Genomic DNA, 24,389 nt, shown 5'->3' with positions numbered 1-24,389 from the left:
CCTAAAAAATTTAAATTGATTAATTTGATCAAATATCGTGTTTCGATCGTTAACACATTTTTTCCACTCGGTGATGCTCTATCGAGTTTAACTATACATCGGCATTCAGCTAGTTTTGGCAACATTCTCCTTAAGTTTAATATACACTTTTTTGATCCCTGTTCACACGAACTAAGTTTAATATACACTTTTTTGATCTTTGTTCACACGAACTAAAAAAAAGGACACATAAATTTTTTAACTCAAAGAATTAAATTACTCAAATTGTTGCATCCTTTCAAAGATTTGTCGAAAATTTTCTTTAACCTCGACCAATTTTCTCTTAGATAGATTCGTCATACTTACATATATATGTCCAAACAACATTTTCTTTTTTTGGAAATTCGTTTGTGATAAGAGGAAGGAGAAAAAGTATTCCGGAAATTTTTTCATGATCGGAGGAATGGAAAGAGATAAAATTCCAAGATGTTCCTATTCGGTATTGGGTTGCATTACTAACAACATAAAGTGGAAAGCTTTTAAGGCACTCTCAAACCCATTATTCCATTACATAAGTGCAGTTTATTCCAAGTATAAATGAAAAATATTGAACTTCTTTTTGGGATCGTTTTGCTATTAACACAACGATCTACACATATTTTATTTCATCTGTTTAAAACTAGTGTATATTATTTAATTTTTGTAAACTAATTTAAGTTTTATTATATTGTATTTTCACATAAACATAAGAATAGATGTATCATATACAAGAAATATAAAATATTAATTTTAGTGTTTAAAAATCTAGATCTCCACTTCTCTTAAATAACAACACATAATAGTGGAGTGCATTCACATGCAATCACATGTAATAATAATTGGAACAACTTAACAATTACATCTTAAAATATATGTATTTATAATATATATAAATTTTTGGCTGCTTATCATGAAGTATAATTTTAATTTTTTTTTTCAGATATTTCTAACTGCAGCTTAGGTACCCAATAATCAACAAATGTAATAATGAATAGATCTGTGGTAATTCTTGCTTTCATGGATTCATTCACTCCCACTAAAGCGCAAAAGGTACGCCTCGCATAAGAACACGTTTCAGTTTTTTCTCTATCTTAGCCAACTCCTTGCGTCGCGTTCGTAGCACCAAATTTTTCTCTATTAATTTACGTTCTTCTTCTTTTTCTTCCTCTTCGCGTTCCTTGTTCTTTCTACGCGACACACGACTAGCCTCATTGTTCTTTGCGCGATCGAGCAGCTTTTTGCGGTCCACGTCTGGCATATTTTTTAATTGCGCTGGATCTGGTTGATCGCTGTGCTCCTTAGCGGGACGTCCACGTTTCTTTTTGTTGCTATTCGTCTGTTGGTTGGTCGAGATGTTAGATGGCGCGGGTGAGTAGAGTGTTGCGCTTGTTGTAAAAGAGAGCCCACTTTGCGGTGTTGATGGTGACTCCTCATCGGTGTATGTACACGGGCTGGTATTATCTTGTAAACATTCTACAATATCTCCAATATTAACGGAATTTCCCAAGTAAATCGAAGACTCAATATCCATTTTTTCATCCTGCAAAAAGAGAATGTGTATGTTGTTAGATACTTTCATTGCAACATAGATGTAGTTTTGCATATGAACAAATTAGGAAAAATATTACTAAGAATAAGTTACTAAGACTCTTATTGACTGGCATTACTGATTGTGAAATTAACTGCTGCATACTGAAAGTAGCAGACCAGCGACAAGTTCATATACGACATATGTATGTATGTATATACACACTCGCTAGGCATGATGCAATACGTAAGAGCGAAGACGAAAAGCCCGAAGTTAGTCGATTATTAGCTTTACACAAATATGCATATGGTATGTATTTTAACGTACCTGCAGATCTACAATGCCTCCGAGTACAGTCGGCGTCGATAGTGGATCTTCTGCCGGTGCAGTTGGTAGGAGCACCTTCATTCGCTTATTGAGCAGTCTAGTGCGGTTTTTAAATGTTGATACTGGTGGTAGAATAATAGATCCAGCTATTACCGGTTCCGTCGATGTTAAAAACGTGCTATCGTCCACACAAAATATTTCGTCGTCTTCAATTTTCGGAACGAAAGGCTCTGAGTTACCGAATTCCATTTGTTGGCTAACGTTGTTGCTACTGCACACAGAAGCACAAGGGAACATGGGATTTTGCGAGTTGAGTAAAATGTCGTCGTAGTTATTGAAATCGACTGCATATTCGCTGATGTCGGGTAAATCCGGTAAAAGTTCGGTACTTATTGTGGACTCTTGGCTCGGTTGCCATTCGTTGAAATTAAAGGGATCACACGAATCCAGATATTGTTGGGGAAGATCTGCATATTCATTTTTTACATCATTTGTATTGCAGTACATGCTGTAGTTGTTCTCGTTATTATTATTAGCAGCGTTGTTGTTGTTGCAGATACCAAAGTTGTCATTGACGCTGGCCATTCCGATGCCGTTGTTGTTAATGTTGTTGTTGCTGTTATTGGTGGTATTGTTGGTGTTGCTGTCGGTGCGAATTTCTACGTTACTGCTATCCTCAAACATTTCCATGTCAAATTCAAAATCTTCAAATTCGTTGCCGTTTATAATATTGTTGTAGCTGTTGTTGTAGTCGCAGTTACTGTAGGCGTCGCTGCCGATGCCGCTGCTGTTGCTATGGCAGTTATTGCTACTAATGCTGCTGCTGATTAGGCTGTAGTTGATATTTGTTGCTGCAGTAGACGTAGCTGCTGGCTGCTGTTGATATTCTATATAAAACAAAGACGTACATAGAGGAAAATGTTAGAAAATACTTCAGACTTTATTTAGTTTTCTAAAAGCATTTTACTAATTAAGTACATACATATGTATGTACGTGCACAAACCGACTAACCGATGCATTGAATTGAAACTAAAAATTAAAAAAATACAAGTTTCCGATTCAGAGAAACGCTTAGAGAAAATTTCAAATCATTTTCACTATTTGGACTAGTTTTAAATTCTCTCTGTGCTATCATAGTAGTGGATTAGAACTCTCTTGGTAATAAGCTTAGTTTAATCTACTCAATAATCGGCAGGTATCTGAACTTCTCTAAAGGTTTCGAAAGGCGACAGATTTTTTAGTTTATAACGTTTTTAACGTTTGCATAAAGTATAATACATATTTGTGCATAAAATAATACAAATTTAATGAACTCTTCTGGGTTTTAAGACAATATAGCTCGAGAGCTATAGCTAAAATCCAAAAAAAACTTCTGAAGTGAAATATAGTTTGAAAAAAAAAATTGGTAATTCGAAAGTTATTAGAGTTTAAAACTAAAATATTTATAATTATAATAATAATTTGTGAAAGATTTGATGCTCAGAATTTCTTAATTGTGAAATATAAATTGTCCCGAAAACTTGAGCAATTTTTTCCTTGCATGTAACTTTCTAAAATCTTAAGATTTGACTTAAGTTTTCTGAACAGTTTTTTATTTAATTTTTATTTACCCACACAGTAACTATAGAAAATATTAAAAAAGTGCGGGCATGACACGGAAGATGAAGGGCTCTCGAAAATTTAATTTCTGTTCTAAACACCGATACAGGCAATGCAGAAAATTGTATATATTGGTCAAGTGGAGCAGGAAAAGTGCATATGTCGAATTCTTTCCACATTCGATTGCATTTTGTTAATAAATGAGAACAAATGGAACCGCACAAGTTTCTTTACAAAAATAAGTGAATAATTCCAAGTTTTTCATGTTGAGCATTATTTGGGTTTGGAATTTCTTTTTGGCTACACACGAAAGATGTGTGAATATAGTTCGATGATATAGTATCAGGATTGTTATTGTAGCCTTCAAAGTCGAAAAAATCGTTCGTTGAAATTCCAAAAGGAATTAATAAATGCAAAACCTGTGCAATGTCGTAATTCAGGGTCATCTTTAATTGGAAAAATTTAATTTTGAGAACCGTCCAGAAATCTCAACAATTCGGAAGTCTTAATTAGCTTCAGAACAAAATACTTAAGAATTCTACATACATTTTGCATGCCTATATTTTTTTGCGTTTCAATGAAAAAGGTGAAAAACTAGACAAAGTAAAGGAAAATTATATGCTTTACAAATTCACTCATTTTCGCTGCAGATTTTGTTTAAGGCTAATGATTTCCGAACTTAGCATTTTATTTTATTTTGTTTAACGGTTGATAGTTTTTGTTTTCCATGTCAAATAACACTTTTACAACTTTAATTCAATCAACGCTCATTTGAAATATGTATATGATAAAATCACAAAAAGATAGTAAATATGTATTTACATGTGAAACAATATGTGAATTGCGATAGTTTCTGCTCACTAAATAGTGGCTAAAAATACTGATTGAGAAATATTTTTGATTATTTACAGTTGTAGCTAATGAAACAACGAAATTGTAAAAAAGATTATCTTTTTTTGATTTAATCGTTAAAATAATTAATTTTATCTAAAAAGCACAAAAAATCATGTGAACCATCTATGCACTAGTCGCTTGAACTCTTGAAAACTGCTCGAAAATGTAGTATAGTTTTGAGCGCACCTTTATCAGAATTCTGTTTGCAGTAACCCGTCTAACAAGAACGTATAACACTTAATGAAGCCGGGTAATCAAAGGTAATACCAATTGGGGGAGATTGTAACAGTATGCTCATATGCACTCTCGCGTTATCACATTCTCTTCGCTCCCTTTAATAGCGAGTGGTTAGTGTAGCGATCGGCGAGTTAACACATTCAAATATTTCATTCTTTGCTCAAAGAGAAAGAGCGCCGTTTATTGAGAAAAACAGCGACGATGATTGTTGTGAAATTTGCGACTGCAAAAAAATGCAACTTGTTGGCTTGTTCCGATCCCACTAGTGCATTTTTAAGCACATACATATTTAGAATTGGTTAATTTTTTTGAACTTTTTAAAACGTGCAGAGATAATTTTTTTTTTAGCAAATTAAAATTTTGTTAGTTAACCATATTTAGAAAAATAGTTTAAATGTAGTAATGCACCACATATGTATGTATGTATGTAAATGTATTTATTATGCGCTCACATTTTACAACTAATTAGAAATATTGCATTTTATACGATACACGCGTTATACGTTTTTTGCTCTTACTCAATGTTTCTCTGTTATTTTGCTCTACGCGTGCTGTTAATCTCTCAAAATTTTGCAAGTAACACTTCAACTGCTGGCCTGTGGCTAGTTGGCAGCGGCTGAGTCATCATCATAGACGGTTTTGCCACCAAATCTCATTCATAACAAAAATGTTCCAGAATGTTTGATTTGTAGGCATATCTATGTGTGTGCTTAAATGTGTGTATGCATGCCCATGTATAAAAGGTATACTTGCGAGTTGAGCACGTTAAAACATGTTTGTTTTGATTTCTCATTGCAACATAGGGGCTCGACGTTTACGAGACAACCTGGCAGTCGCGCAACAGCTGATAACTTGACAATTAATATACATATCGCACTTGTTACGTTAAAGCGTAACAACTCAAAATTTCCAAATTTTAGTTTTTTGCAAGAATACAATGTACAGTGGTCATCTCTAGCCACTGTAAAAATCGTTCAGTGGTTTGTCTAGTCTTTCGTTAAAAAAACCGTTATGACCCTCTCTTTGGTTTTAGAATGACTTCTTTTGTCTCAACTAAAGAGTTACATTTTTAGTTGTCTCCAATCGTTTGAACAAATTTGTGTCACATAAAGTGTAACATTTTGAATTGTGCCTGTTTACAACCAAACGGTTTGTTTAAAATATACCACCAAGTGTAAAAATTTCAGGAAAAGAGTAAGAACTCAAAAATTTGTTATTTTAGCTACTAAACAAATAAGAATGAAATAACCGTTATATTGTTTTTAATAATATTTTCGTGCAATTACATATTTTTTTCCTTGTAATATATTATTAATATTTACGGAATCAGTTTTTCGTCTCTACTGAAAATGTTCAGATTTTGAGTTGTTACGCTTTAACGTAACAAGTGCGATATATATGTATGTATGCACAACGCAGATAGGTATCTTAATTTTCAACCATTTGGACTACAAAGTTGATACATTTGCACATACATACATACTTCTTTTTTTCTTAGCATGACAGTTTTGGGTGGACTACTGCTTCCGTAATTGCGCTCGTAAACAACCACGTGTGCATGAGGGTGTGAAAAATTTTCTTCAAACAAACTAACTTCAAATTATCATATGCAAACTTCTCTAAATCAAAATTTAACGACGAACATGTAGCTTGATTTCTTTTTTGATTTTTGCATCTTAATTCTGTTTGTTTATCGACTGTTGTTTTAATCCAAAAAAATCAAATTTAGGGAAGTATGGTATATATTATTGTCAACACTTAAACTTCGTGAAATATAGTGTACTCCTACATACATATCTACGTATGTACATACTATATGTATGTTTTTATATTTTGTTTTTAGATGGGACAGAAAGCAGACGAAATAAAATAAATAGCCTAAAGGTTTTTAGCAGGGGCATTTTAATTTTTGATGTTTTAAGGCAAATATACACATGTATAACAAAACATGGTTATATCTCATAGTTCCAAAATATAATCGAGGCAATAATTTCAACTCAGTTATGCACAGTCACTTCGTACTAAAACTGACTTATCTGAAAACGACAATAAACGTTTCCGCATATGTATGTAGGTAATATTTCGGACCAAAATAAAAAACAAAATTTGAAATTAACTGTTATTGTGGTGCATCAGTTTAACCCGTTGCAACCAATTCAAAATGTCAAAAATATTTAAATAAATAAATACCTTTTTGTGCTTATGCGTTTGTCGCTCACGTTGTTGCTCTTTGCGCTGTTGAAACAACTCTGACAAGCAAACGAAGCGTCGTAAACAAATATACCAGTGGCAACAAACGAACGCAGCAGCTTAATAGCAGCAAAGAGGAGAAATATTTTCACTTGCAAACAAGAATGGACATGTTCGTGAAAACGGCCAACCACCGGCGCGCGCAAAATATATGAGAGAGTATCAGATGCGGCAGAAATGCACGAGTGTTTGAATTCGAAAGAGAGAAAGAGGGAGAGAGAAATGTTTCCGATTTGGGGCATCTATCTGTTGCTATCACTGCTGTTTGCCGGCAGCGGCCCTATCTAAACATCAAAGGTGCTTTGGAGTAAGTAGGCACAATATCATGCAATGAATGATCTTCATTAAAAACTGGCTACATGTGTTTATAAGGTTGTAGTGTAGTTCAAAAGACCTCTTCACATGCTCATCAGCTGATGTCCATAAACGCAAGCAGGAAGGAGAATGATTTAAGAGTGGCTCACTGTTATTTATGTTAAGTAGTTAATTTTACACATCTCTTTCTTAATAATATCGCTAATTAGTGTCAATAGGTGCGAGAAAGATGTACGCTAATGTGAATTAACATTTATGTTAGCAGATGAGTGAGAAATGATTTTTTTTTACAGAATTTTATCAAAGGGCAATTGCAGAGAATTAACTAAATTTTGACTAGAAATATATTTGTAGACTGTTAACGTGTATTTTTATTTTTGTAGACACACACACGACTAAAATAATAAATACACCTACTTAGCCTTTGTTTATTGTTGAAAATTGTTAAATTTGAAAATTTTATAGAGTACGAATCAGACATTGGTTTGATAGTAATAAATCCAATATGGTAATACCATTTAAACTGGAAAGGATATTGATATTTTCCCTATTTAAGTGAACTTGTCAATTTGCTGTTAAAGCTAGGTATTTACTTGGTCAAAAAATAAGTACACTGTTAACTATTTCAAGGTGTTTTTAGTAAATATATCAGCTTTTTGAAATGCTTGATTTTTTACTTGTGTAGTTGTTTAATTAAAACAAATAGAATATCTTTGCAAATGGGTAAATAATAAGTATTGTACACAGAGAAGAAACAAATCGTTTTAAATCTAAGGTACGAAGGAAAAGAGGCAAATAGTTCGAGAAAAACTGTTAAATATAATGATCTGGGCATGTTTTTCATGCTATGCCATGTAAATACATAAATGGAATTTATATATATTTTATATATAATATATACATATGTATATGTAAATGACGCGTACATCCTTGCTGGGGTTTTGGCTGAGCTCTTCCTCCTATTTGTGATGTGAATCTTGATGTGGTTGCACAAATGGAGGGGCCTACGAGTTTTGTGCTGCTTCCTAACGGCAGATGTTTTTCTTTGCCAGTACCTGCCGAGTAACGAACGCTATTAGCAATTTGGAGTTTCATGCCTTCCATTTCCGGCCGCATTTCAGTAGTAGTTTGGTTATTCTTTCTTTTTCTACAAAACAATATAGAACTAGAAATAATATTTTTACTATTGTATATTCACTCATTTTAATAGCCACTTGTTTCATGGGGATTCAAGTGTTTCCCCAAAATACTTAAACGTTATATTTTTACTTTATTCGACAGATCTAATTTTTGCTATATTTTATTTTGTTTACTGTTTGCACAGAGTTAAGCTCTTGTTTTACATTCCTACATATTTGTACCTTTTATTCTGCGATAAACATTTTTAATTTTTATTCAAATCTGTAATATAATAAATCTAAAATTTCTGATCATTTTGCTCACACTGTATATTTAAATCATTGTTAGGAGTCGGAGTTTTAGTAAGCGAATAAAATGGCGTACACGAAACACTCAACATGTATGTATATGTATCGTTTTTGGAGCTATTCAGCGATAGCTACAAAATGGTGGAATATTTAAAATGACGCTTGGTATTTACGAAGTACTTTAACAATTTGCGAAGCATCCATATGTACACATATATATACATACATACATATTGATCTACATGGATCTATTAAAGCACATACATACATACATATGTGTTCTTCCCTTTTTTATAACGAATTGCAACATACATGCATACAAACATATTGCATACGTGTATATAATTGTGTTCAAAGCAAATCATATTGCATACGTGTATATAATTGTGTTCAAAGCAAATCTTTCAAGTTACTCAACTTTTCAAGTTTCTATTTTTGTGCTTAATCTATCCTAAAAATGTCATCATTTTATCACATATTCCGAAGATAGTTGATTATCAACATTTTTGTTAATAATATAGTAATAATAAGAATCAATATAAAGCAATGGTCGAGTATGTATGTATGTATTTCTTTACAGCAAACTTAACATGAACAGCTATGTTAATATCATTGGGTTTATTCATGGGAACGCACTTGATACTCACAAACACATACATGCTTGCACCGTTTACTTGGATTATGTTGAAGGCCTAAACGTTATGGCCTGTGGGTGTCCAAAACATACCGAAATGCCTTTATTTTTTTGATTTTCAAGCAGTTGAGAGTGATACGAAGAGGGTGACTTGTGTTTCTCACTTGACCGAAAACGCTCGTGGAAACGTGATATTAAAATTATAAATTTTATTTATTCAGTTCACTACTACTTGAAATAAAAAATTTAAAACCATAGAATTGTAATAAGAAAATTATAACAAATTAAATCAATTTTATAGATGTTTCGTTGCGGACTCAAAAACGGGGTTTTTTGCATTCCCGTGGTTCCGCTTAGTTTGTTCTCTTTTGAAAGAGCATTCATGCTAACACTCATTTCATGTAAGAAACATGTTAATTGTGTTGTTGTCCTCTTCTTTTTACTGACCTATATTGCGAGCTCAAAACAGTAGCTCTTCAGCTGACCGTCGATTTGGCTCTTTATATTCTATATAGCGAGACAAAGGCAAATACATATGACATTGATTTAGAGCTGCACACGATTATAAGCATGTGTTTCCACCAAATGGGGAAATAAACCCATACATACATACATATGAACGAAAGAGTATTTTGCATGCGTGAATGAAGGCGAAACCTATCAATTTGCTTTCTTTTTTTATTTGATCTTGCTACTCGTTTAAAAGAGCATAACGTGTTTAATGGAGAGGGTTCAAACAAAAGTAGTTTATGGACAAATGAATTTCACAACAATGAAGGCGTGAATTTTTTGGATTGATATACTTTTTGTAAAACATGATTACGATAAAAGAGAAGAGGCTAGTTACTTACATTTTCAAGGATAACATTTTTATTTCAACGCGAAAGATCATTTTAAATATTTCTTAACGTTTTAATGAAATTTAATTATTACTACATACATATGTATGCATTTAGATAACTTAGAACCACAAATTAATTCGGCTTCGCCTCTGAGAAGGGAAAAAACAATGGTGCCATGTGTGCCAGAAATTTGGATCGAAACCACAACAAAATTAGAAATTTGGATAAACTCAACGTCTCTAGAGCTTGAATTGCAAAATGAAGCTACTTCTTTTGCCCGTTCTCATTGGAGTACAATTTTAAGAAAATTTAAATGTAAGTGCAGCTGAGAAGAAAAATGCCTATACATATGTATTTATGCAATTGTTTGCTCTTATGAAAAATATAAATTCGCTGTCCTACAAGGCGTATAAGTTTCATTTCATTTTTCAATACGTACACGTCAGATGTAATGAAAGGAAATTCTATACTCCAAAATGGTATGTGTGAGCATATGAACACACATCTGTATGTAAATATGTGAACTTTTGCGCACAAAATAGTTTGTGTGTTTTGAAATATTCGCATTAGAGTTAGTTTAGCAATAAATATTTGAATAAACAAATATGCAAAAGTGGCACCAGGCCAAGGATTTAAGGACAAAGGACTACTTTAAAAAGGTTCTCGATTTGATTTGATTGAGTTAAAAAAAATGATCGGTCTATCGTGTTTTAAACGTTTCTTACTTAATTTATAAGTTAAAAATCAAGACGTACACATCGGAAGATACGTTCGAACAAACACTTCAAAAGATAAGTAAGTACTTATGTATATGTATGTATGTACATAGTACATAGTAAATACATACATATGTGCATATTGGTAAGCAAACCATTTATATATTTTTAGAACACAGTTAGTGAACTATTGAATTTTATTTTTATTAATTATTAACTGAGTAATAAAAGTTTATATTTATGTTAATATTTTTTCTAGCACTAATTTTTCAATTAGTGTTACGTGGAATTTAAGAATGAAATTAAAATAAAAAACCAAAAGAAATAAATTTGCAAACATTTAACATAGTATATGTCTAAAACCAATCGAACAAATTATTAAAATTTAATTATTCACGAATGTATGTACATACATGTGTATGACAAGCAATGACAAGCAAATTTTAGGTATGTACATACATATGTATATGAGACAATTTATAAAATTGTTTAATATTATAGACAGCTGACCAATTTTCAATGACTACTTTGACAAGTTAAATTGAAATAATATTTACATAAATAGTTGCGTATGCAGTTACATATGTACACATGGTAGAAAAAGTCTGCGTTCACCCACTGTTATAAAGTATTAAAATAATTTAACGTGTTTATCTTAAAACTCTCAGTTATTTCTTTTCACTTATTTCAAAGAAAATTATTCGTAGAGGGTATGAACAAAATTTTTTGGAGTTTGAGCTGCGTCGTGTTCAGATAACGGGATTGTAGTACAGTTTCTTAAATAGGCTGAGCAGAAAAAGTGTGCGTTCATTTCGAATAGTGACGATTATTTGCATGGCAATTACGTTAAATTTAATTTTAAATCATTCATGTAGTTGACGCGGTTAAGAACAAATCTAAAGAGGGAAAAATTGATATTAGAAATACATTTTTTGCTACTGTGGACCAAAGGCGAAAAGAAATAGATATTGGTGAAAGGAAAATCATTGTAAGTTTGTGGCAAAATAGTAAGAGCTATCGGGAAATCGCGAAAATTGTTGGGAGGCAATACTCCTCGGTCCAAAGAGTGATAAACAACTTCAAGCAAACGAATTGTTTGGAGTCTAAGCCTCGTTCTGGGCGTCCAAAAAAACTGACGGAAAGAGAAGAACGCAACATAACTATTCTTGTGAAGTCTAATCCACGACTAACAGCAAGCCAAATTTCAAAAGACATAGAAGTAAAATACCAAAAGAAAGTACATCCAGATACAGTAAGAAAAATTCTAAAAAGAATCGGATTTCACGGCAGAGTGGCCCGAAAAAAACCCTTCATATCGCGAGTAAATCGACTTAAGGGGGGAAGCTGGTCTAGAGCGCAAAAAATGGGCATATTTTGTGAATTTATTTTGACTCAACAAAGGAATCAATCGAAAATCTGTGAAATAGGTTTAATAATATAGCTTTCATGGTACAAATACAAAATTTTTCGTCTGAATTAATTTCAAAATGGCCGCTGTCCAGCAGTTCTCCTAAGGCGCCTTTTTTTCTAGTGGGTCCATTGCCGAAGACGTAAACTCCTTAATTTTTGTCCTGGATCAAAAAATAAAATTTTTTTAGTTTCTATATAACAACAGAAAGAGACGTACGTAGGATTTTTTCGATATTTTGTTTTTTCGCGAAATGGTGCACGTTTGAACAAAAAGTTACAATTTTCACTATAAAGAAAGACATATAATTGTTGATTAAAAAAAAAACTATATAATATAAATAAAAAATCCTACGTACGTCTCCGGAGAAAGGTATTTCGAATGTATTGTCAAAATTTCGTAAGAATCGGTAAAGATTTGTTCGAGTTATGTCTTCGGCCAGTTTAAAAAAAGTGATTTCGAGAAAAACGCGTTTAAAGTTGTAAGTAGCGTTCGGGGCATACCTGCGAGGCACTGCCGTCGAATGAAAAATTTGGGCATTTAGACATTTTTGCTGGCATCCCTCATTTGGTATATTATTTCTAAGACCCTAAAGCACCTTTTAAGACAAAAAAAAATTTTTCGATTTTTTCAAAATTCTAGACCAGCTTCCCCCCTTAAGCGGATGGCTTTCGCCAAGGAATACGTAAACAAGCCACCAGAGTGTTGGAATAGTGTGATTTTTTCAGATGAGAGCAAGTTTTGCATTTTCGGGATAAAAGGTCATAAAATTATTTGGAGGAAAAACGGAACGGCACTTGGAAAGCAAAATCTGGTACCTACGGTAAAGCATGGGGGAGGAGGTGCCATGATATGGGGGTGTATGGCTAGTTCGGGCGTTGGAAATATACAGTTTATTGAGTCGATAATGAACAGATATGATTATCTCGATATTTTAAAAACGAATTTGAAAGAAAGTGCAATCAAACTGGGACTCGGTGAAAGATTTGTTTTCCAACAGGACAACGACCCGAAACACACAGCAGAGATTGTTAGGTTGTGGTTGTTGTATAATGTTCCAAAACAACTTCGCACACCCCCACAATCACCTGACCTTAACCCCATTGAGCACTTATGGGACGTTCTAGAAAAAAAAAACAAGAGCGTATAATAACTAGCAAGGAAATGCTTAAGAACGCGCTTAAAGAGGAATGGGAAGCCATAAGTCCAGAAATAACAGCCAAACTAGTTGGATCAATGAAAAGACGCCTTCTAGAAGTCATAAAAAGGCGTGGATATCCAACTAGCTATTAATTTTAAAACATTCCTATGATCTTAAGCCTTTTATTTTATTATTATTGAAGTGAACGCAAACTTTTTCCGTTTAGTTTGAATGGCCTTTTTAATTTTATGTGATCTCATTTTAAATTTGATTTTGTTATTGGTAGCGAAATATGTGTGATAGTTACGTTTAAGTGAACTAAATAAAACTCATTAAAAAAAATGTCTGAAATATTTATTGTTTTGAACTTTTTCTAATGCAAAGAATATTTGCATAGGTGAACGCAGACTTTTTCTACTATGTGTATGTATGTATCAACTTGTAATGCACTAGCTCGTCGGTGTGTACATGTGCACATGTACATACATACAAACTTGTATGAAAAGAAAGACCAGTAACGGTTTGCTTCGGTTCATGACTCATCGATTACACCTGTGGTCAAAGAGAAAATCGAACGAGCAGATGAGGAACGTGCATATTGTCACAGCTATACATTGATTAACGCAGCAAATACAAACACTTATACATATACATATATGTATAAATTTTATTTACATGCTTATATTCACCCACCAATATACTTTCATATGCATACTTTGCTAAAATCTGCCTTGAATTCAGCGCAAATTGGTGCTATCTGAAAATCTTCAATTATATCTACTCTTAGCTTTTAGAGTGTACGCCTATTTTTGCTTACATACATACATATAATATGTATGCAATTTATATGTAAAGAAATGCTGATTGCCAATTACGTGCTGTTTTATGTTTGTACTTATAATGGATATTTGGCCAAATAACTTGCAATAGTTATCATAATTAATTGCATTTTTACGATTAAAAGGGTCATACAATAAAATAATAGCATAAAAGAGTGCATTCCCGGGGAACTCATTATGAGGGTTAGCTGATTTCTTCCGAAATTGAACTTTATTTTTGACATTTTCAAAAAATGTTTTTTAATTTTTTGCCCTGTCTGTTTGCGTGGGTTGTCTGTCTGCGATCGACTATATTTACTAAAAATGTAGGATACTTCTTAGATTATATTATAAAATATTTCTTACACCTGTTAGAGCCAGGTAAATGCTAATTTCTAGGTGTAAAAATTTTTAATATGTAAACATATCAGAATAAAAGAAATAAAACTGAAATCGGAAAAAAAAATATATATGTAATTAAATATGTACATATGCACATCTTTCATTCACAACCCAAGTTTTCTTCTTAGACTTCAACTTTATTGCCTTGGGGTTTTTTCAGTCGAGTTTTTTCAATCGATCTTTAAATATTTTTCTTCAGATTAACCGCAGGGTATCTGATTGGACTTTAAAATTATTAAAAGTCAAAAACTTGAGTATTTTCAACTGTAAATTTTCATAATATGAAAACCCAAAAAGAAATATGCTTTGGCTTACATCAAAATAAAAAGGGGAACTTGTATTAAAAAATTGTAACTTTAGAGTAAAATATCTATTTTCTCATAACAGTTTTTTCAATAGCGACATAACAATTTTATATTCAAATACCCATAATTTAAGGTCTCGTACTTCTTACTTTTTGACATCATTGTGTTTTTACCTATGAGTAACGGAATTTCGTAATGGTATTCAACGTATTAGCTACTGAATGTTTCGGTGTCGGCAACACAACGCACCTCTCAAAGTATTGGCAAAGTATTACAAATGAAATTTACTCAATAAGTCAGGCTTCCTGATCAATTGAAGCGCCGAGTAGTCCTCTGCAAAAGTTATGTTTTTTATGTCGCTTTTAAAAAAAAACCTATGTTTTTCGGAATTTCGCATACGATAATTTTGGATTATAAATGAAGAAATCATTGACTTGCATAATGAAATCAATGCACACAAATAATATACATACGTATAACAGCAAAACAAAAAATAAATCAAATTTCTGCTAAACTCATAACAACTAACTCTGATAGTTAGTGACGTACTGCTTCTCTCCGTCTTCACTCTCTCTTGAGTCGCCACTGTTCCAAGGTTTTCTTCCTGGGTCATTGCACTGTGCTCTACTATCGCGTACCACCTAAAACGGCATATTGGTCGGTAAAGCCACCGTCGCAGCACCAGCTCAGCTGGGCACAGACGATTGGTGTTACCACCATGCCAGTGAACCGGGCGAATCATCACATACATACTTATAGTATTTACATACATATGTACAAGTACATAGTACTCGTATATACACATACTTTTCTTATATGGTGTCATAATACATATCACCTGAATACGTGAATACTATGTAGTAAGCATGTTTTTATATAAAATTCATTAAGTTTTCGTTTGAAATTATTTGATTTGATTTGCACTTGCATCGGTTCATATCGGTATGCGTACACGTATAATACCTTCACATCCATCAAAAACACAGTACTCACCATTTATGAATACCGGAACATTTATCTCTTCAACTGTAGCAGTAGGCGTTGCTCCACTCATGGACGAGGGGGGCACGTGCTCGTCGACACCTGTCAACTGAATCCCAGCCATTGCGGCGAGTGTTCTTGGTGTTTGCGTTTGCGAAAATTGCACAGATGAATGCAACGATTGTTGCTGTTGTGGTACACACAATTTCGTATAATTGCTTGTTGCTGTATTGTCTACGGAGTTCAATATTATCTCCGAATTCTGATTTTGATTTTGTAAATCTAACACTGTCGTATAGTCGACGGTGTCGGTCGCCGTATTCGTCGCCGCTGGGGTTATCTCTTGCGTTTGCGTTAATTGCGTAATCGTATTTGGATTGTTTTTCGGTAGGTATCCTATCTTCAGCGGGGATGTTAAAGTCACCAAGTTTGAGTTTTTCCTTGTTAGCGAATTCTGTTTCACAGTAGACGGAGTTGATGGCAACCCTGGTAAAAAGGGTACCCTGATTGCTGAGGCACCAACTCTTGTTATTCTGTTTGACCTTGCTGCTAAGCGCGCTCTCTGGGTCTGTTGTAAGCTTATTGCTTGCGTTTGCTGTTGCTGTTGCTGTTGCTGTTGCTGCTGCTGCTGCTGCTGCTGTTGCGTTTGCGGTTGCGCTTGTCTTCGAATTTGCACTATCTTCGATTGCCCGGTATTGGGAGGTGATGCTATCACTAATAATCTTTGCGATGGCTTCAGCTGAATGGCTATCGTTTGGAGTTCTGTTGCGTTGCAAGAAGACAAATTCGTTGAGGTTTCGGAGACGCACGATTGTGTTGCGCGGGGCTCCAGGATCGTCAATATTATCTTGTTTTGTTTTGCCGTATTCGTATTCCTTCGAGATGCTGTTGTTGTTGTCGTCGGTTGTATAAATGTTCTTGTTGTTTGATTCGCTTGTGGGCCTTGATTGGCAAGTCTGGATTGCGTTGAATGATGCCATTTTGAACAGGGCTATTTCCAGAATAGAACAACAATAATAAGAACAACAACAATGATGCAATTGCAACACGCAGCAGATTTTCAGTTTTCAATTTTAGAATTTCAGAATTCAATAGTAAATGAATTTGTATGTGCATATTTTTACAGTTGGGATTCAGTTCAATTTGTTTTTGTAAGTGCGCAAATCAACACCAAGATTCGACAGGTTATACAATTTATGAGTGGAGCAAACGCAAATTCGATATGGAAGAAAAATAGATAAAAGAGAAAAATAGTATTAATAAAGATTCAAAAAATGCGAAAAGAGAAAAAAATGCATTTTCATATTCGTTGGAACTGATGAACATGGATTTATGTGGACAAACGGACTTGTGTATGGATGTATATATGTATATACAAATATGAAATATGAATATGTAAAATGATTTCATTTTTTCTCTAGATATTATAATGTTCCAGCTCACATACTCGTATGTACATATGTAGGTATATTTTGTTAATGGAATTTTTCATGAGCTGAACATTGTTCAATAAACCTAGATAATCGGACTAACTCAAATATTTTTATTTCAAATTCGTGGTGACAAACTATTTATTATAAATAGTAAATATACGATTTTAATAAAATGTAGTATTTTCTATTCGCCGTGGCTTGATGGTGAAAAAAGCGAACAAATCCTGAGTACATTTTAATATACTTATAATACAAAAAGTGTAAAGTGCATTTTATTTGGTAAATTTTGTATAGTAGAGGGGTTTCTAACCTAATAATTATATGTATACAGCAATACTTCGATATTAAGGGCTATATTGAGAATTTGTTCCATTCATACATATATCGACAGAATCACATTGTAAAAGATTAAGTAAACGAAGTGAAAAAAATCATTAGAAAGAAAGCATGATTTCCTCATATTATATTACTTCATTCATTACTTCATTTTTTTCTTACACCTGACTCATAAAAAGTAAACTAACTTGTAAAGTTATCCATAACTCCTTTTAAAAACTTCTCTTATAACTGCACTAATGATTTGCTTAATATTTATTGTGTATAACTAAAACTTTGATTAATTGAAAATTTTCAAGTACAACATTTTTTCGATATATTAGCCAAACAAAGACAAGATTTTCTAAAGGTCTGTGTCAAATCTACTGTGTCTGCCTACTGTATCCACAAGGTGGCGCAAAATTATCTATCTAATGGAAATCTTTATTTTGACCTTTACGAGCTCCATTGCTTGTCTGTTTGTATACTACAGCTGGCAAGTTCAATATTGTCACCCTTCCGATAGTGTGATTAATTTGCGCCGCCTTGTAATATACTTTATATAGAGTAAGTATGTAAATCTTTTTATTCATATATTGTCTTACAACTAGTTCCATAAAATTATCTTCAAATTGTTATTGTCCTTTTTTTACCGAAAAGAAAAAAATTATTTTTTAACTCATACAATTAAAATCAACTCAATTTATTATTTTTGTACCAGAAATAAAATCTTTTTGGGAATATGTATGTATGTTTGTTTTTTGGTTTTCGTAACAGTTATACTTGGACTCTTATTTTTCTCTCCTAAAATGAAAGCCAATTTTTAATTCAATTATTTATAAAAAACAATAAAATTTATTTAAAAAAAAGAAAATGTAATTATTGTTATAAAGAAGCCACTTTACAACTTCCACGTGTAGGCAATTCTAATAAAAGTCCTATATCTTATTTTGTATTAAATTAACATTGGAAATATTGGAAAACATATATACCTTAAACGATGATAATTTAACCCAAATATTTTTTAATTTACTTTGTAGTATTATATTTATAATACAACGATAGTAAAAACTAGAGGTGGACCGAATTTCAGATTCGACCAAAAGTCACAAACGTTCGGTTCGATATCAACCAAAAATGCCGGAGTTTGTCTTGGTTGCTTTAATTTAGAAATTAACAACCTCGCTTTGTAATTATTTATTTTTTCACACACTTGTAAATTTTCATTTCTCCTTAAAAACGCACTATTTCGAGAAAAATTTGATCGAAACTCTGCCGCGTTGGAAAATTTTTTAGGCCAGCGATTCAATAAGGGTTATATAATTATTGTTATTATTATCATATAATAATTGTACTTAAAAATATTATATTTGAAGTTTCTACAAATTGAACGAATTATATTTCGGTTTTCCTTTATTATTTTTAAATATGAACCGAAATTAATGTCATTAAAACTAATGTACTCTTGATTTGATTTATTACTAAAAAAATGTTATTTTTTTGAAAATTGTGGTTTGTGTTTCGAACTGCTGAAAATGTTCAGTTAGGCCTAATAAATACTACTTCAATATGACCATTTTTTCTTTTAAATTTTTAAATATTACTACGTACAATACATTAATTTCAAGCCAGAAGTGATTCAAAAACGGCGTAATTTCAATTACACAACTGGTAATTTATTAATTTTTATTTTTGTAATCTTAGCTTTGAATTTCTGTCAGCTCATTTCTTACCAACAAATTGAAATTTTAATTAAGTGTTTGTCCTAAAAAATGTTAAAGAGCATTTTTTCAAATTTCTATATTTCAGCATTCATTACAAATGTACATATTCGTTTGTACAACAAATATGCTGCCAAAATCAAGAACTTACTGAAATATTTTCAATTTAGCACTGAGTATTTTTCCCATTCGCAACTCACTAGTCTTTTCAGACTGCCTAAAACCGGTTATGTGAGGGCGATAGGACGAAGGTAGTTTAAGTCTGCTTTGGCAATCAGATGATGGGAATTACAGTTTGATTCTGGTTTTTAGTGACCTTCGAGTGTATTTGTGCCAAAAGAAATAGTACCAGTACCTCACTAGGTTTTTTTTTTAACAAAAATTATTCTTTGCGTTTCTATATTTTAAGGAGGAGGATTTAATATTTTTTATTATATTTATTATAGTTGGGAAGAATACTCATTGCTGATATGGTATTTTAATAAATTGCAGATTTGTATATCTGTAGAGGCGTACCAAATGTTAAGTTCTCGTTTCACTTTACAAAACTTTACACTTAAAATTTGTGTGGACGCATATTAGTAGATTTTATAAGAATGTAATTAAGTAAATATGTACATAAGAATCACTTAATAAATATGTTTATAAATACTATGGTATATGAAATTTGTGTGAGTGTTATTTGATTCTCCCAATGTACTTACTTTTAATTCACTGTTGTAAAGGAACAAAGAAATTGTAGGGGAACCTCTAGACGGTCTCTGAATAGAGCCTTAGATGCAGTTTCCCTTCAGACTGTAATGAGAAAATAGAAAATAATAAACATCATTAATAACTGTTGCATAAAAAATATACATACATACACATAGATAAAACTAAATCTAACTGTCTAAATTATATTTTCATAAGCAAAAAATAGTCGTGTCGTAATTTAACCCTGTCTGACGACTGTTAGCCGTTTCGACTACCATTGTTGCATAGCCGCCCACAGTAAGAGAATATCGCACACACGGGGCATTGCAAAAAAAAATGTCATTGAAAGTCCATATGAAAAAGCCCATGTAAAATAAATTATAACAAAATTTAAATTTTTTAGATTTACTTAATCGGTTTCACATGTGAAGTACTTATGTGAGTTACTGTATGTACATGAACCAATAATTATCTACATACATACATACATGTAAAACGTCAAAATGCGCTTGCAAATGGCATATCAGCACCTGTGTACTTTTCATACATACTTACATACATATGTATATATTCACAAACATGGAAATGTCAAATAATTTGCTCAAATTTTAAATTGAAAACGCTAGAAATAATAAATCAGGTGGCTTACAAAATGGCTGATTCTTTACGTGTTCATAGATAAGTGCCATTTTTTTTGTTATTTTTTTTGCGACGTATGTATGTACATATGTACTTGGTTACAAAAAAACAAAGTCGTTACAGCTCGTGCTTCCACCATCATTATCTAAATTATTATTTATCTTTCAATTTAATTAATTTTGGTGTGTTTGTATGTTCATTGGTACGTGAATATCTACATGAACCTTTGGTATTAAAAACATAAGCATAAACATACACACATACATACATATGTATTACGTTTAATGAAGTCTCAGTAATGAATATTTTCCGTAGGGAATTAAAATACAATATGTACACATACATAAGTATGTATTTATGTATGTATGTATGTATGTACATTCGAACAATAGGTTGGCATTTGGATTGCGAGTACTATTTTAGTGTTCTTTTACGCAATAGTTTGTTCCAATTGTTGCTAACTATCCCGTGTTGGGGTTCTTGTACACAAAAAACTTACAAGAAAGGGGAAGTTGAGAGAAGTGACATTTAATTTTAGGCGAAGTTGCAAATTTTGCAGGATAAAGTTTTACAGCTGTATATGTATATACACATACATACATGCATACATACATACATACATGTATATAATAAACAAATAGAAAGCTAAATTTTGAAAAATCTGTCACATAAAGAAAGGGTGCAACTATGCGTATAGATGGCGGCATAATTAGCACTTTCCCATTTTGGACTTGACAGCCTTGGAAACTTGCTCGTTCTTACCAATTTTGCGTTCATATACTGTTTGTACTTGCCACTCTCAGAGCGAATGTTAACAAATTCTTAGAAATTTCTTTACTAGCTAATTTTTACTGAAAAGTAAATGTATGTACATATGTGCATGCACAGACCTAATGATTGGAGCAAATAAAGTACTTAGTGATAGATATTATCAATACTCATATACAAATAATATACATACATATGTACATACATAATTACGTTCAAGGTATATGTATAGATATTTATATACATATGTAAGTATGTATATGAACATTGACATTGGTATGTTTACCAACGTGTTGATACGTATCTGAAAAAAACTCAAGCCAAAAATCCCCTTACGATGTGGGATGGGGCTCGGGGTGCTTGTTGTCAAAACGTTGTCGTCATTTCAGCGAAAATGAATTTCACAACAACCGGCTAAAAGCTGGAAATTTACACTTTAATTTGTTTGTGTTAGTAAAAGCTTTATTTGCCCCTTTCCATGTGCAGAGAGAAACTTTGAAGCTTTTATTTTTTGTTTTGCAAAACGGCACCGATAGACATGATTGTACATGTTCGTGCATAGCACGACATGACCATTTATTGCTAACATTACTCATCGCACAATCGCGTGAAGCACAATCGAGTTCATTTAAACTTGTGTTCGTGTGGGTTCATATAATTGCCAGCTTTTGCGCATATGGGTGTATGCATGTGAATTCCAAGAAAAAATGCTGATACCATCAATGTGGGCACATATTATGTGCATGCACAGGTACACACCTGAACATGGTCTTGATTGATAAGCTGTTGAAACTTAATTAAACTGATAATTAAGAAAAAGTAATGGTTTCATCTTCCTTTGCAGAACCGTGTAACCTCAAGGGATTTAGAGAAGGTGGAGTCCCCGCAGCTGTGTATCTAAACTTAACTAACTTTTGTATGTCTACATATGTATGTAGACATAGGACGTGGACGTGTCTCAAGAGTGATGCAGATTTTTGACAGCAAATAAGCGATTGGTATTGGTATTTTAGACAATTCGATCTACAGGCTTTAGCAAACTTAGTCATGGAATGCCTAAAAGTAATCTAAATGTTTTGTGAAAATGGGCGTTCTGCAAGTAGTGCTTTCTGCGCATCGCGCTTTAGGCGATGAGGCACATTTTCACCTTAACGGATACGTTAACAAGCATTTGGGGTACTGAAAATCCTATGTGTCCGCAACGGGTCGCTGTTTGGAACTATTTTTGGATTGTCGGACTAGTCGGTCCGTACTTTTTTCAAAATTATGCCGGTAACGCTGTTACGGTGAATGGTGAACGTTATTGTGACATGATAACACACTTTTTTTGACCTGTATTAGAAAGCATGGACTTCGTCATGACACCGAGATCTTGCGATTTGACAATATTGAACGGTTTTATCTCCTAAACGGAATGGACTTGAACATTATGCGCTTTCAAACCGACGGCTACTATGGCCTCTTGTCATAAAGCACTTCATTGTTTGAAGCGAACGAAGTACACAGGACGTATTATCTCACGAAGCAACGAGGTAAAATTACCGCCGAGATCTTGCGATTTGACACCACTGTATTTCTGTTTGTGTCGATATACTAATATGTAAGTCTTAGATGATTTCAGAGCGGAAGAAAGAAATCATACGCATTATATATGATATGCTGCTCGAACTAAGAAGTCATGGAAAATATAGGCATGTGCATCCTGTGTTGTTAGAGGAAACGAGGTGAGCATTTAATGGATATTTGTTTCATACATAAACGCCATAGACTAAAGAACATGGTGAAATGACAAAAGGAAGCAAAACATTTCGACAAATTTGGTTTTTTTATTTATAAAAGAAAATCTGTACTCGTATAGAATTACGCTGTAGAAGCAGACTATAGTCTTAAATCTAAATACAATTGATTCCAAGATTCTTATGCACCTGCTAACTAAACTGCATGATACCAATTTGAAGATGACACCTTTTTGGTTCTAGTGGATTTCGTACCAGTATAAGAGCTGTTTAGTAAATATGCATGTATGCATGTATAACAATTTACCAAGACACTCCGACTAGTTTTATACAACCATGTATAGCTTTGGGAGGGCAGAGCTCCTGTTGATATATATAATATATGTACATATGTACATATTTTGTTTTTAGGTAAAATTGCACACTAGCTTCCGTTATAATTATTTTAGTTTGACAGCGTAGGGGAGGTTTAGACCAAGAGTGTTCATTTCAATACGTCTCCAGGTGGTACGTGGCCCACCCACTTTTTGCTTTTAGCTTTGTGGAAGGGGTTCCAACAAGGGCCTGCCTAACAACATTGTCATCATTTTTTCTAAGCGTACGCCCTATCCACTGCTACTTCGTTTTTCGAATTTTAGACGCTACGTCAAGCTGGTTAGTACGGGTCCAAATAATTGGCAAAATTCGCCGTAGACAGCGATTGGCAAACGTTTGCAGTCGTCTTTTCATTACCGCGGTTACTCTCCATGTGGTGCAACCTTATATGACAGATTTGGCATTTCCGTTAAATATGCCCAATGTGGTATGAAGGCTGATTTTGTTATTTTGCCGCAAAGACGCGAGGATGCCAAATGAAGAATCATGCAGCAAAGTTAGTTATTGTGCGCCACTGCAATCAGCTCTGATGTGACGTCAATTAGATGAAGTGTTTTCGTTTTTATAGCGTAGATTTTGAGGCCGGTACATTGGAGCTTTTCCTCCATGGCTTGAGTAAGTAGTTTCAGGCCTTTCTTTTCAGAGCAATTAGCTTCCATGAATTGCTTTCCTCAAAGACATTTCAGATATTTTGATCAGACTCTTTTTCATGGCGGAAAAATGCTCCGAGGTTTGTCGTTGTCCACCCCATGGGACTACCGCGTTTAGAAAAAAGTCTATCATTCGACATTTTATGTCTACAGTGGGCATCACAGTCTATAGCAACCGAATAGTGGTCACGCGCAAACCACTCTGCTATAGCGGCT

At 33.2% G+C, this 24,389-nt stretch overlaps 2 protein-coding genes and 1 long non-coding RNA gene across 3 annotated transcripts in view; 1 reads left to right on the top strand and 2 right to left on the bottom strand.

Annotated features, from left to right (window-relative positions):
- Nucleotides 1–757: 757 nt before the first annotated feature.
- LOC128871541 (putative uncharacterized protein DDB_G0291812) lies at nucleotides 758–17,755 on the bottom strand. Its single transcript, XM_054113378.1, has 4 exons — nucleotides 17,747–17,755; nucleotides 15,856–16,834; nucleotides 1,874–2,760; nucleotides 758–1,558 (listed from the first exon to the last, which is right to left on the bottom strand). Exons 1-4 carry the CDS (start codon nucleotides 17,753–17,755, stop codon nucleotides 1,055–1,057), a joined length of 2,379 nt encoding a protein of 792 aa, XP_053969353.1. The 3' UTR covers nucleotides 758–1,054.
- On the top strand, nucleotides 6,415–7,843 carry LOC128854850 (uncharacterized). Its single transcript, XR_008453650.1, has 2 exons — nucleotides 6,415–7,161; nucleotides 7,227–7,843. It is a non-coding gene; the product is annotated as an uncharacterized LOC128854850 (long non-coding RNA).
- Nucleotides 16,744–24,389, bottom strand: part of LOC128854849 (uncharacterized) — a 21,598-nt gene continuing 13,952 nt past the window's right edge. The window contains exons 2-3 of the mRNA XM_054089276.1: nucleotides 20,017–20,107; nucleotides 16,744–16,834 (exon numbers count right to left, since the gene is read on the bottom strand). Coding sequence (XP_053945251.1) covers nucleotides 20,103–20,107 — 5 coding nt within the window. The 3' untranslated portion in view covers nucleotides 16,744–16,834; nucleotides 20,017–20,102. The remainder of the gene's footprint in view (nucleotides 16,835–20,016; nucleotides 20,108–24,389) is intronic.

This window comes from Anastrepha ludens, chromosome 2 (genome assembly GCF_028408465.1).
Source record: "Anastrepha ludens isolate Willacy chromosome 2, idAnaLude1.1, whole genome shotgun sequence".
NCBI classification, from domain to species: domain Eukaryota; kingdom Metazoa; phylum Arthropoda; class Insecta; order Diptera; family Tephritidae; genus Anastrepha; species Anastrepha ludens.
The sequence above is the reverse complement of the archived record's forward strand: the minus strand, read 5'-3'. Positions and strand labels throughout refer to the sequence as shown.

Bases quoted from the DNA above. Each gene is read 5' to 3' on its own strand.
- LOC128871541 (XM_054113378.1), bottom strand. The intron at 2,761-15,855 runs GTGAGTACTGTG...TGTTTTATATAG, and splicing joins TGTTCCGGTATTCATAAATG to AATATCAACAGCAGCCAGCA. The intron at 1,559-1,873 runs GTACGTTAAAAT...CTCTTTTTGCAG, and splicing joins GAGGCATTGTAGATCTGCAG to GATGAAAAAATGGATATTGA.